The 15,344-nt window shown below is 39.0% G+C and overlaps 1 protein-coding gene across 9 annotated transcripts in view; it reads left to right on the forward strand.

Annotated features, from left to right (window-relative positions):
• mllt10 (MLLT10 histone lysine methyltransferase DOT1L cofactor) overlaps positions 1-15,344 on the forward strand; it is a 279,374-nt gene that overhangs the window by 81,283 nt on the left and 182,747 nt on the right. For 7 of the 9 annotated variants that reach the window (XM_063044224.1, XM_063044228.1, XM_063044227.1 and 4 more), the window contains one exon: positions 1,673-1,774. The exons of the other annotated variants lie outside the window; for them this stretch is intronic. In XM_063044224.1, coding sequence (XP_062900294.1) covers positions 1,673-1,774 — 102 coding nt within the window. The remainder of the gene's footprint in view (positions 1-1,672; positions 1,775-15,344) is intronic. 9 annotated transcript variants of the gene reach the window in all.

Below are 15,344 nucleotides of genomic sequence, written 5' to 3' on the forward strand. Positions count from 1 at the left end.
TGTTTGTGCCAGTGCAAAGACATAAAATTAGTACAAATTAGGTGCAAATAAAGGAATAATGAGCTAGTGTTCATGGACTGTTCAGAAATCCAATGACGAAGCAGAATAAGCTTTTATATCATTGTGTGAGTATTCAGGCCCCTGTGTCACCTCCCTGATGGTAGTAGCAAGACGAGAGCAAGTTTTGGATGGGGGTAGATTTTTAATGATGGAGGCCTCCTGCTTGGGGCGCCACCTCTTGAAGATATTCTCAATGATGGAACTTGCTGTGGACGGAAGTCAGAAGAAACAAAGCACACCTGGAATCTTGTGCACCTTGGCATTGTTAATGACTGCAGACTACATTTTCGGATCATGGTTCCAAGATGCTGTCACCCTTTGAGTTGGGAATGGGGAGGGAAACAGTTTGAGGGAATATTAAGATGGTGCCTTCACTTCCAGTAGCTATGTGTTACATTTTTGTTTTCACATTCTGCAAGAAAACAGCAGGTTAATGAAAGTTTTGGTGTTTAGAGAATGGGTCCTTCATGCTGTGAAAACAGATCAGTTATATGTAATTTGAGTTATGAATAACTGGGGATTTTAGTGGTGGTGAATTTGAAGAAAGCATGACTATAAGGAAGTTCAGTAAAATATACTTTGATAATTCTAGCACAGTGCAAAGTTGTGGTGGAATAGAGTTTGTGGGTCCTGTCAACTTGTAACTAGTGAAACTGAGTGATTAGTAGAGTATTTTTCCATTCTTTGTAGAGTAACTACTTTAATTCGTCGCAGTTGTTTCCTTTCAGAGATTGCACAGTAGAGAAAGAGGGCATTCAGTCCAGCAAATCAGTGCCAGACCTTTTGAAAGAGTCATCCAAATAGTCCCTCTTTACAGCACTTTACCCTTCATAAATTTTACTTTCCAAATATATTCCTTGGTTGCCCTTTTACACAAAATATTTTCAAGCATTGCAGTTATTTTATAGGTGTAGTGTTCCTGGGACTGATGAATTTAGCATTTTCTTCTCACAGTCATACACATATGCTCAGCGGACTACTTGCTCCTTGGGGAGGTAAGGGATTGAAGTTGGCTGAGGAAGAAGTCTTTTTTTTCCCCCTGGCATTTGATAAAACCTTCTTCCCTACTAACTTCTTCCTTAAGCTATTTCTCAGACATATTTGACTGTATTTTTAGGCAGAATGTAGCTCTCGTGGTTCCTTTGATTCTTTAAGTCTACGATAGCTGCATGTGAAAATCTTAAATGATGCATATATTGAAAGTTGATGGCAAGATAGGCTGCATACACTCAGTACCCATGAATCAGTTTTCTAAGCAATATCTACTATGGACATTTGGTAATGTTAAATATGTTGAATCATTTATTTTTCAATAGTGCAATAATTTTATAGTTGACGGACTAGATTATGAGAAGGATGGAAATCCTGTGTTTTTAAAAAATCTATTTTAACATCTTAAACAAAACTTTGGTTTTCATCAAAAATATTAAGGCATGTATTTTTGAAGCAACTGATTATTTTGTTTAAACTAGAAACACAGATCTTTCTCATGGCCTGATACCATTTTATTTGCTATTGGTATTACAAGCTCTCTTGTAATTAACCGTCTACCCTAATAAATTTATTTCTCTCTAGCTTAAAGCTAAATTTATTTAAAATAATTTTTTTTTAGAACAGAGGCAACCATTCATCTGGTGCAAAATATCAAGCTTTGAGTGATTCCTCATCGCATTCTCGGGACAAATCGGTTTCACTCCTGGAAAAGGAGAAAAAAGTATGTTGAATAATCTGCAAAGATACTTGCGTGTAGTTACTGTCTAGTCACACTTTTGAACTAAATCTTGTTCAAAAATTGATTATAAATGTTGGAAGTGGTTTTAACAGAAACTGAATATGAGGGAGAAACTCAAGGACCCAAGTGCATATTCATAAGACGTTGCATGTGTTTATAGAAGCTGCAAGAGGTTTTAAAAGGTATTAAGTTAAAAAAAACTGGCAAGCTGTATTAAAGATTAAACCAAAAGATTTTACAAGTAAATTAATGAGGTTGTGATGTGATAAAGTGACAAATTAAAACGATAATTTGTTTAGTAGTATCAAATTATCTACTGAAAGAATAGTTAAAGATTGATGGTTTAAGAGAGAAAAAGGTAAGAAAAATAAAAATATAAAATTTAACATTAGTTTAAACCTCCAACAATACTTCAGTACCTGTAGTACAGAACCACCAGTGTTTACTTTCTGTGCCAAAAATATTTTCAGTTCTTAATTAATCATTTTCTGTGCTGTATTAGTTGATCACTTATATGAATCCTATGTATCCTTCATATAAAAAAGGAAGCTAAGAGAAGGTATTTCCTGTACAAAGTAGCCACAGTAGGGCATAAACCAGTCAGTGACTTGATGGCATCTTGAAGTTGGTTATTGACAGATTTGCGCATAAACAACTGTTTGCTTGCCAGTTTTTTTTTCAAAATTTTCCAATCCTTTATAATCGAGCTATGACAGATCTGTTACATGTGTACTTTGTGCAATCTTCACAGTGGTTAATGAGTTTAAATATCAGCAATGCAAAATCATTCTAAAAATAAATAGGAAGAGTTTATTTAATACAATGAATTAAAAGGATTGTTTCTGAGAAGATGAGACAAGTCTCTAGAAGTTTTCCAATCTAGGAAATTAAGAGAAGCACCTAAGGACATCGTTATTATTTCCTGTTGTGATCTTCTAAAGTAGTCTTGATTTATTATTGAAAAATTGCCATTGAAACTTTACTACTGGGGATGAGTAAGGGAGAAACTAGGAAATAAAAGCCTATTAATTCAATGCCTGTTATGAGAAAATTACAAGGATTCATTATTAGTGACTGGTTGAGCAAATAAGGACTAATTCTCAAAAATATTTTGTTTAATTTTGCTTTTAACTAACCCCTTTTTGTCTTTTAATTTCACTTTATCCCATTGTAAAGCACTTTGAATCATATCGTTTGTATGAAAAGTGCTCTATAAATTAAGTTATTATTATTAATGAGAGAATTAAATTGATATTATGTATGTCATTTTTGATGTTGGTTGAAGTTTTCTGAGGAGGCAACTAACGTAATTAATGAGTGAAATGTTAGGATTTGTATAAATAGACTTTGAGAAAATATGGGACACTACAGCATGGTAAGGGCTCTTTGGCCCACAGTGTTGTGCGAACTTATTTAACTTACTCCACCATCAATCTATCCTTATCCACATACACAGGCCATAACCCTCCATTTTCCTTATGTTCATGTGCCGATCTAACAATCTTTTAAATATTTCTGTTGTATTAACATCTACCACTAAACCTGGCAGTGTGTACCAAGCACCCACCACACCCTGTGTAAAAACAAACTGCTTCCGACATCTCTAAACTTTTCTCCACTTACCTTAAACAGATGTTGTCTGGTATTGACTGTTGTCAACTTGGGGGCAAAAGGGTGCTCTGGCTGTCCACTCTATCAATGTGTCACCTGTCATTCCCCTTCACTCTGAGGAGAAATTGTGTTCTCTTGTCCAAGTATCATACTAGTAAATCTTCTTACACACTTTTTAAAGTATCCACATCCTTCCTATAATGAGATGACCAGAACTTTGCACAATATTCTTAAGTGTGGTCTAACCAGAATTTAGTAGACCTGTAATATTACCTTGCAGCTCCTAATCTCAACCCTCTAACTAACGAAAGCCACCATTCTATAGGTTTACTTAACCACACTATCAACGTGTGTGTGGCAACTTGGAGCAATCTATGGACTGGGGCCCCAAGACACCCCCTCCCCTCCCCCCCCGCCGCCGTACCTCCACATTGTTAAGAATCTTGTCATTAACCTTGTATGTATGAGCTTCTGCAGGTGTTGGAAGTCCAGAGCAACACAGAGTAACCTACTCTGCATTCAAGTTCGATCTTCTGAAGTGTATTACTTCACTCTTTTCCAGATTGAACTCCACTTCTGCAACTAACTCTGCATCTTGTCTCTATCCTATTGTAACCTATGACAAACTTCTACACTATTCACTACATCTTCAACCTTTCTGTCATCTGCAAAAGTACAATCCCATTCCTCCATTCCTCATTTAAGTCATTTATAAAAATCATAAAGAGCAGGTGTCCTAGAATGGATCCTTGCAGAGCACTGTTAGTCATATACATATCTATGTGAAAGCTGTGTAGAGATGGAGTTTAGGCTGTTGTACTGGACAATAGGAATGATTTATTGAAAGGGTTTGGTGCCAGTAAGTCAGAATTGTATCAGGACCAGAGAAGTTAATAATGAAGAGATTCCTTGATTAGAAGATTAATAGATATCAAAGTGGAGCTTTTGTTATTTTTCTCTACCTATTTTGTAGTGGGTTCATACCTTCAGCTCTGCTTTTAAAGTTTTCAGATATGATGTCAAGAAGTTCTTACACTGAAGTCGAAATTTACATATTGTTATTTTTGGTGGGTCCAATGTTAAGGTTGTCAATTGAATGTTTGAAAAACAGAATTTTTTTTCAAGTGCATTAAAATATATCACTAATTGAAGTATTTGAATTAGAAGTAGATTAGTTTTGATGTTATTGGGGGGGTGGAACAGACATGAATAACATACTTAAAATATCAAACATAAAATCCACATGTACTTGGCTTGTTATTTATATATGTTTAGTTACTACCTATTTCTACTTGGCTGTGAGAAAGTTAGATTTCAGAGTTTCTTATTCATTTTTTTTTTGCTTTTGATGGTGGCTTTTTGCATTCATTTTCATCAGGATGACCAAATGCCACATTTCTTAAGGACATTATCATTAACAGTCTGCTTGCCTTCAATGCTGTGATGCAAGCACAAATCCAAGGACTTCATGGCATAAGAATTAGTATGAACAGCATTTCCTATAATAGTTTTGTTTAATGTATGTGTATCATGGGGGTTTGTTCTGTACAAATGAGTATAAAGAATAACAGCATACTGCTATAATAGAATGCATAATCTTTTTATTAAGTGAGAAGACAATAAGTAAATTGAGTATTGTTTATATAATTATCTTAGTTCAGAATTATTGAATTAGAGTGCAATTTACAATTAACTACTGCCTGTAAAAGGCATGGTACAGTTTGCTGGAATGTGACTTCAGTTATACAGAAATATGGTCCAATCTCTTTATTAATTCAGAATTTGGTTATCACTGTCAAGGCCAGCATAACATTGCTCTTGAGAGGGAATAGTAAGTTAACTTTTTGAACCATTGAATTCCAAGATACTCATGCGGTACATAGCAATTTTGCTCCTGCTCAATGGCTTGCTGGTCTAATCAGGAGATGGCCAAAGTATCAACTACTTTGATCAAATAGATTAAATAGGGACAAAGCTTCTGTCACCCTTAAAGTTACACTAGTGTGTCAGATGTGTTCTTAAGAAAATAAGTAGTTTTTTGGTCACAATTATAAAACTTGGTTTTAATACATCCAGTTAACTGAATTTCATTCCCTAAACCAAACTCACATGATAAGCTGGTCTGAAAGGTTACGTTCCATGGACTAGAGGGAGAGCCATTAGGTGGATTCAACATTGGCTGAGAGATAGGAAGCACAAGGTGATATTTGAAGGTTGTTTCTCACAATGGAGGCCGTTGACTAATGATGTGCTACAGGGGTCGGTATTGGGCTCTTGTTATTCATAATGAAAATAATTTGGATGCGTATGCTCACGGTTTGATCAGCAAGTTTGCTGATGGTACAAAATTAAGAGGTGTTGCTGATAGTGAAGAAGGTTGTCGTAGATTGAAATCAGTTAGGGAAGTGAACAGAGAAGCAGCAAATAAATTCTAAAGAGAGAAGTGTGAGGTAATACATTTTGGAGAGTCAAACTAGTGTAGTAGGACGTACACAGACAGGAATGGCGTTAGAGAGTGGAATGGAACAGAGGGACTTAAGGCCAATTTATACTTGTGCGTCAAATCGACGCCGTAGGTACGGCGTAGCCACGTGCCCTACACTGCCCTATGCCGTAGCCTGACGCACACCTCCCCAAAAATGTAACTATGCGTCGTGGTGACGCAGACCGCAACAACTGTGATTGGTCCACTTGGTAGCATCGCATTTCTTCCTACGCTGCAGTAACTTCCCATTGGGTGACTGAAGGGCAGGGAAGGAACTCTGGCTGCAATGCTTTCCGTAAAGCTTTACAGACCTCCGAAATTATGGAGGATCCTGTGCTTGACGCCAGTTTGTAGCTAGTTGCTACAGCCTGTTGACTTCCACCTGAAGCTAAAACTCGAATGATGATTGCCAGTCTCTGAGTATACTGTGCGTATACTGATGCGAAATAAATGGTTGGAGACGATGAACCAAATCGTCAATCTACCTGCCGACATCCGAAAATATTTGAAATGCATTTCCTCGTCCATGTCTCTCCGTGGCTGGACAAGCACAGAAAATTCACCCTCCTTCAGTTTCATTTGCCGTTGTTTGAAGTTTGAGTTTCTTCGTGTTGATTTTCAACACGAAGAAACTCAACAGAGTGGCATAGAAACCCCACAGCCAACTAGCGTTTTGGCGGTGAATTGCAGAGCAACGCAGACACACCAATGCACAAGTATAAATGCTCACAACGGCGTAGCCCACTTGCGTAGGCTACTGCGTAAGCTAGTACGCACAAGTATAAATCAGCCTTTAGGAATACAGGTGCAAAGTTTGTTTTAAGTGGTGTCACAATTATACAGGTTGGTGATAAAGGTGTTTAGTACACTGGCCATCGATCAGGGCACTGAGTATAGAAGTCTAGACATTATGTTGCAGTTGTCTTGGTGAGGTCACACTTAGAGAACTGTGTACAGTTTATTTCATTCTATATTAGGAAAGATGTGGTTAAACTGGAAAGAGTGCAGAAGAATGCTGGAGGGCTTGAGTTAGAGGCATTGACTAAACTACGTCTTTGGGACGTAGGTAAATTAGGGTAACACTTTAGAAATGTTTAAAACTATGAAATTTAAGTGTTGCTCCTACAACCTGAGCTTGGCCTCATCCTCTGATGTCATGAGAACAAACTCAGGTTGGAGGAGCAGCACCCCATAATCCATCTGGGTAGGCTCCAACCTAATGGCATGAACATTGTTTTCTCTAACTTCTGGTAATTACTCCCCCCTCTCCTCTTCTATTCCCCATTCTGGTTACTCTTTCACCCCTACTCCTCACCTGCCCATCAGCTCCCTCTGGTTCCCTCCCCTCTTTCCCTTTCTCCCATGGTCCACTGTCCTCTCCTATTAGATTCCTTCCTTTTCAGTCCTTGTTTAAGATGTCCTGCATTTGTAGAATCTCGTGTGTTTACTTTCAATTTTTAGTTGTTTCTTGAATATCTATCATAATTTATGCTTAAAAAAAAGTGGTTGGACAGCCCGGGAGGCAGCACCTCAGTACAAAAATTTTGGGGAAATGCCCTCATAAAAATATAAGTGTCTTTACTTATTATTTTTATTTCAAATTTCCAGCATCTGCAGTATTTGCTGGGATGTGAGAAGGAGAGAATGGGGGTGGGGTGGGATGAGAGGAGTAACAACAATAATAACATTGGCCTGTATTGGAAATAACAGGTTGGCAGTACCACAAGCATTGGTTCCAATGAAGGCTAAGCAGAAATGGGTCCAGAAGTGCACCTTTGGTCTGATCAAAGTCAGTAATTAATAGTAATCCATCTGTACAATGGAGCAATAATTCTTCAGTTGGTTATGTTTTGTGGTGGAAAATAAATTCACTTTGAGCTCTGCTCAAACCATCTAGTGCAGTAAAAATATATTTTAAAACGCTGGAAATACTCTGCGAATAGTTTTCCAGAGAAAGAAAAACATTCATACTTCAGGTCATTGACCTTTCATCAGAACTTCTCAGGATGAAATAAGTTCTATACTAGGCGTAACTTGAGATTACTTAGGAAAAGTTTCAAAAACCAAATCATGAAAGGAAAAGGAAAGTATCCAGATTGCTTAGTAAATGTTTGGTATAACAGTGGAGAGTTAAGTATATTTTACCAGAATCCAAGATGAGGTCTCTACGGTGATGCTTTAGTTTGCAAATAGATGTTTCAACATTGCCACATTGTGTGTTGCTGTGCTTTAAAACCATCACACTGATGGGCTCAGAACACTTAAGGATTCATATGTTTAAATGTTGTAGTTTGATGGTGGTTTAGTCGGGGGTAGTTATGGGGATAAGCTTCCGCTACCTATTAAATGCTCCCAGTGGTGTGTGTCTCAGATAGCTTCTGACAACCAAGTCCAGCGCCTGACCTTCACGTGTGGCTTAGCTACTAAGCCCAGCAGAGCCATTTCTACTGAAAGGAAAAGGGGCTTACTGGTGTCTTAAAACCAGTCACTTCAGGCAGATGCGGTTCATCAGCTGTGCCTGGGAGATCATTTGTGAGAAAGAAAACTCTCATCTCAAACCTCCGCTCCGTTGAATTGATGGGGATTTGGAGGGGGGGTTGAGCATAAAGTTTCTCTTTATGCCGATGATCTTTTACTTTTTATATTAAATCCGACTACCTCCTTACCCCCAATGTTTTCACTACTTAATAAATTTAGCCCCTTTCCGGATACAAACTTAATTTTACACAAGAGTGAACTTTTCCCAATTAACAGAGAAGCACAAATATTAGAATTTCATAACCTCCCTTTTAAAGTAGTATATAATCAATTCACTTACCTTGGTATTACTGTAACAAGGAACTTTAAGCATCTTTTTTGAGAAAATTTTACTAATCTTTTAAATTATACAAAACAGAGTTTGGCACACTGGTCACCTTTGATTCGTTAGGTTCTGTTATTTCGTGCTATCTATGGATGGGCAAACATCCCAGACTTAATAAAGTTCACCTTCAAAAACCTAAAAGAGAAGATGGTATGGCCTTGCCCAATTTTCATTTTTATTATTGGGCAGCCAATATTCACTGCCTTACTTTTTGGTCTTTCTTTCATGATCAGTCTGACTGCCCAAAATGGGTGGTAATGGAGTTGAACTCCCGTAAGGATTTCTCTATTTCCGCACTTGCTTGTCATTTGTCTAAACTATTTGTTAATCCTCTCATTAGACATACTCTGAGAATATGGGCTCAGTTCGGAAAACATTATGGTCTTTATGGTTTCTCCCTCTCTAGTCCTATCTTTCATAATCATCTTTTCCGACCTTCCATGCAAGACTTAACATTTCATGATTGGCACAGAAAGGGCATCAGGCGTTTTGAAGATCTTTTCATGGACAATTGTTTTGCAACTTTTGAACAACTGTCTGCAAAGTTTAACCTACCTAATATTCATTTCTTTAGATATCTTCAAATTAGACATTTTATTAACCCTTTAATACCAAATTTTCCTGAGATGCCCAAAAAGAATGTTGTGGACTTGTTTCTTTGTATAAACCCATTGGGTAAAAGTCTAATATCTACTATTCGCGATAAGTTAGCGATCTTGAGGCATGCCTCCTGTGATAAAATTAGAACTGCCTGGGAGCGTGATTTAAATATTTCTCTGTCCGACAAGGTTTGGGATTCAATTAACTCAACCACTTTATCTGCTCGCCACTGCCTTTTGCAGTTCAAGGTTGTACATGGGGCTCATATGTCGAAAGCAAAATTATCGCGGTTCTATTCTGATATTAGTCCCTTTTGTGACAAGTGTTTAGTGAGCGAGGCTTCTTTTATCCGCATGTATTGGGCTTGTCCCAGTTTGGAGAAATTTTGCAGAGATGTCTTTTTAACTTTATCCCATATCCTTAATTGCCATTTAGAACTTTGATGGCTCTTTTTGGCACCTTGGGTGAAGTTGACACGTGTTTGAGTCTGACTAAAGGGCAAACATTGTCTTTTGCCTCTCTTTTGGCTGGACGTTTAGTTCTTCTTAGGTGGAGAGATGTTTCCCCACCTACTCATGCTCAGTGGCTTGGAGACATTATGTCCTGCTTAGACCTTGAAAAGATTCAGTATTCACTTCTTAACTCGGGCATAAAGTTCCATAGTGCGGGGACCTTTTCTTGATTATTTTCATAGCTCCTCTTTTTCTTTCAGTGATTTAGTCCCTTATATCCAGCTTTCTTCTCTGGTTAATTTTTATGTTTTTTTTTATGATGTGAAATATATTATAATTTAGGTAGTAAGCAATACACTTTTTTATATTCACAACTCTGTGGCGATAAAAGCTCTGATTAATTTTTCTTTATATCATAATGGTTGGCTTGGAGTGCATAGTGGGAGGGCGGGGTGGAAACTAACTTTATATGATTTTATTTGGGTGCATTTTCTTTACTGTTATCAGTTGTACATCAGACACGTTGGTTTTGCACTGTATAAATCTCCCTTTTGTTGGATTTTTATTCCAGTGTAGAAATTCATAAAAAAATTAATTTAAAAAAAACCTCCGCTGCGTTGTGGCTATACAGTACATACTCATGGGTAAGGCTTCACGAGTAAACCCTGAGGAAAAAAAATCCTGAGCTGGAGTCCCTAAAGCGGTCCTACGTTGAGATTAGCATTGTCTGGCAACTCTTGCGTTGCTGTTGGTGCCAAACTGTATTGGCTATTCCTTTGGGTTCATCAGATGCATGGGGGCTGGGGGCGGGGTGGGTGGCTTGCATTCCATATAGTACTGCCCAGCCTTGTCTATCTAAACAGTTAGGATGCAATATCCATTGTCAACCTGACTGATGGAGGTGCTCCAAGATGGGCTTTGTGAAGGGCAGATCGTGTCTATCAAGCCTGATAGAGTTCTTTGAGGAGGTGACCAGGCATATAGATGAGGGTAGTGCAGTGGATGTGATCTATATCGATTTTATTAAGGCATTTGACAAGGTTCCACACGGTAGGCTTATTCAGAAAGTCAGAAGACATGGGATCCAGGGAAGTTTGGCCAGGTGGATTCAGAATTGGCTTGCCTGCAGAAGGCAGAGGATCGTGGTGGAGGGAGTACATTCAGATTGGAGGATTGTGACTAGTGGTGTCCCACAAGGATCTGTTCTGGGACCTCTAATTTTCGTGATTTTTATTAACGACCTGGATCTGGGGGTAGAAGGGTGGGTTGGCAAGTTTACAGACGACACAAAGGTTGGTGGTGGTGTAGATAGTGTAGAGGATTGTCAAAGATTGCAGAGAGACATTCATGGGATGCAGAAGTGGGCTGAGAAGTGGCAGATGGAGTTCAACCCGGGGAAGTGTGAGGTGGTACACTTTGGAAGGACAAACTCCAAGGCAGAGTACAAAGTAAATGGCAGGATACTTGGTAGTGTGGAGGAGCAGAGGAATCTGGGGGTACATGTCCACAGATCCCTGAAAGTTGCCTCACAGGTGGATAGGGTAGTTAAGAAAGCTTATGGGGTGTTAGCTTTCATAAGTTGAGGGATAGAGTTTAAGAGTCGCGATGTAATGATGCAGCTCTATAAAACTCTGGTTAGGCCACGCTTGGAGTACTGTGTCCAGTTCTGGTCACCTCACTATAGGAAGGATGTGGAAGCATTGGAAAGGGTACAGAGGAGATTTACCAGGATGCTGCCTGGTTTCGAGAGTATGCATTATGATCAGAGATTAAGGGAGCTAGGGCTTTACTCTTTGGAGCGAAGGAGGATGAGAGGAGACATGATAGAGGTGTACAAGGTAATAAGAGGAATAGATAGAGTGGATAGCCAGCGCCTCTTCCCCAGGGCACCACTGCTCAATACAAGAGGATATGGCTTTAAGGTAAGGGGTGGGAAGTTCAAGGGGGATATTAGAGGAAGGTTTTTTACTCAGAGAGTGGTTGGTGCGTGGAATGCACTGCCTGAGTCAGTGGTGGAGGCAGATACACTAGTGAAGTTTAAGAGACTACTAGACAGGTATATGGAGGAATTTAAGGTGGGGGCTTATCTGGGAGGCAGGGTTTGAGGGTCGGCACAACACTGTGGGGCAAAGGGCCTGTACTGTGCTGTACTATTCTATGTTCTATGTACAACCTGTTTTATCATTTGCAGAGTAGGAGCAATAAAAATTATTCTTTAATTCTGGACGTATTAATTGTGGGTTAACATGGTTTAAACCTTCTGAAAGCTTGTGGTTTTAAGTTTTTGTTATAAAATGCAGTTACATTTCACTTACTCATTTTGTGTCCAATTTTGGAGTGCAAATTGAATGTTGCTTATTGGTGTGCTGCTGGAGTTAGAGTTGACACTTTGCCGTGAGACATGTATATATTATGCATATGAAAGCAATTTTTCTACCTCTCAGGTGGATCTAATGTGTGTAAGTAGATTTGTGATGTGTTCACCTCAGGAGCCAGCTCTTCTCTGATGCCAAAACAAACATTAGAGAATATAATTATGTTTTCTAGTCACTTCAAGGTAAAACATGTCTCTGCATGCCAGCTAAGTAGCTGAAACAGAAACTGGATTGTTTGTATCTTGTATTCCCACTGAGATGTCTGTAAATTTAAGATTAAAAAAAAAATCTAGGCTCATGCTTGCATAAGGCAATCTTTCTATTGAGACATATCAACATGTTGCCTCTAAATGCTCTTACTTTGATGGAACAAAACAGGAGCTTGCCTTTATAAAGTAATTTTAACATGTTAAAATGCCTCAACAGAATCCTTAGAAACATAATCAAATAATTCTGCATAAACATTATGAGAGACATGACTTGCATTTGGAATGATAAAGACTGCTAGGAGTAGTTAGCATGGTTTTGCATGTGGGAATTTGTGTTTCACAAATTGGATTGAATTTTTGAAGAGGATCAAGATCAGTATGGGAAGCATTATTTACATGGACTTCATCAAAGCCTTTGAATGTCCTACAGTGTTAGTATGCACTTAATCCTGGGTGAGCTCACCAACTATATACAAAAGTGGCTTGTTGTTAGTACCCCAAGATTGGTAGTGTCTGCTGCAGGGGATTGATGCTGAGTGATGGATATTAATAATTTCAATGAGAATGTAAGTGGCAGTTTTGGTAAATTTGTAGAAAATGCCAAATTTGGTATTATATTGGATATTGAAGTAGTTTATCTCAGGTTACAAAGGGATATTGATCAACTGGGAAAGTAGGCAAATGTATTGGCAGATGGAATATAATTCAGACAAGTGCAAAGTGTTGCAATTTGAGAGGTTAAATCACTGCATGATACGGTGAATGGCAGGGCTTTGGAGTGTGTTGTTGAACAGACACTGAGGAATACAAGTACAAAGTTCCCTGAAAGTAGCAGATGGGTATTCAGGGTGGTGAAGAAGGTTTATGGCGTGCTCACCATTATTGGTTGAGGCTTTGAGTACAGGAGTTGGGAGATAATGTTGCAGAGAACAAAATGTTGGTTACTTAGAGTATTGTATGGAGTTCTGATTACCATGCCACAGGAAGCATGGGATTAAGCTAGAGAGGGTACAGAAAAGATTCTTAATGCTATTTCCAGGACTGGAGTGCTTGAATTAAGAGGAGAGATTGGATCATTTAAGACTCCTTGGAACAAAGGAGTGGGGAGGTGACCTTATAGATGTTTGTAAGATCATGAAGGCCATGGATAAGGTCACGGTCTTTTTCCTGTGGTCTTGCATGGTGACAGACTGATCTGGAAGGTTAGATCAGATGGGACCCAGGATGAGATGATCAGTTGGATACAAAATTGGCTTACAGGAAAGAGGTAACGAAAGGGTGGTAGTCAGGGCTTGCTTAACATATCAGAGGCCTGTCAACAATGGTGTGCCACAGGGTTTGGTGCTGCGTCTTCTATTTTATGTCTTCCAAATTGCTAATATAGATGACAGTGTTGTTAACATAGTAAGTTTGCGAATGGCACTAAAATTGGTCTATACTGGACAATGAAGAGGGCTATCTAAATTTTAAAGGGATTGAGCCCAACTTGGAAACTGGGCTAGAGAATGGCAAGTGGATTTTGAAGGACAAGTGTTAGGTGTTGCACATTGACAAGATAAGCCAGTATAGGACTTGCATAGTATATTATCGAAGAATGTATGTGTCACCGTATACATCCCTGGGATTCATTTTCTTGTGGCCACACACAGTAACTCCAAGAAACACAATAGAAACATTGAAAGACCACACCCAACAAAACAGATAAACAACAGATGTACAAAAGACAACAAATGATACAAGTACAAAAGAAATAAAAAGCAATAAATAACAAGAACATACAATGAAGAATCCTTGAAAGTGAGTCCATAGGTTGTGGGAACAGTTAGCCCTCTGGTTCAAGAGCCTGATGGTTGAGAGGAAATGGTGGTGTGGAATCTGGTGCTGTGGATGCTGAGGCTCCTATACCTTCTTGATGGCAGCAACAAGAAGAGAGCATGGCCTTGGTGGTAGGGGTCCATGATGATCGATGCTGTTTTCCTGCCACAGAGCTTTCCTGTAGGAAGTAGAAGCACTGCTGTGCTTTCTTCGTAATGGCATTTGCGTACTGGGCCCAGGGCAGATTGTCTGAAGTGATGACACCAAGGAATTTAAATTTGCTGACTCTCTCCACCTCTGATCCCCCAATGAGGTTTCCTCCTGAAGTCAATTATCAGCTCCTTACACTTGGACGGAAGATACTACAAAAAATAGTGAATACAGCTCAGTTCATAACGCGTAAAGTGCTGCCTGCCCCTTATTGAGCGTATCTGCGCAGAATGCTGTTGAAGGAAAGCAGCGTCCGCCGTCAGGGACTCCCAACAACCAGATCATGCTCTCTTCTCACTGCTGCCATCAGGAGGAAGATACAGGAGTCTCAGGATTCACAACACCAGGTTCATGAAAAATTACTACCCCTCAGCTATCAGGCTCTTAAACCAAAGGAGATAACTTCATTCAACTTTACTTGCCCCATCATTGAAATGTTCCTACAACCAATGGATTCACTTGCAAGGACACTGCATCTCGTGTTCTCAATATCTATTTATTGATTGATTATTTGTTTATTATTTATTATTTTTCTCTTTTGTATTTACCCAGTTTGTTTTCTTTTGCACATTGTTTGTCCACCCTGTTGGGTATCGTCTATTATTTTCTTGGATTTATCATAAGACTATAAGACATAGGAGCAGAATTAGGCCATTTGGCCCATCAAGACTGCTCTGCCATTCAGTCATGGCTGATCCTTTTTTTTCTTTCCTCAACCCTATTTCCCGGCCTTCTCACTGTAACCTTTGATGCCATGTCCAATCAAGAACCTATCAATCTCTACCATAAATACACCCAATGACCTGGCCTCCACAGCTGTACGTGGTAACAAATTCCACAAATTCACCACCCTCTAGCTAAAGAAATGTCGATGCAGCTCTGTTTTGAATGGATGCCCCTCTATCCTGAGACTGTACCCTCTCGTCCTAATC

Source organism: Mobula hypostoma, chromosome 3 (genome assembly GCF_963921235.1).
Source record: "Mobula hypostoma chromosome 3, sMobHyp1.1, whole genome shotgun sequence".
NCBI lineage: Eukaryota > Metazoa > Chordata > Chondrichthyes > Myliobatiformes > Myliobatidae > Mobula > Mobula hypostoma.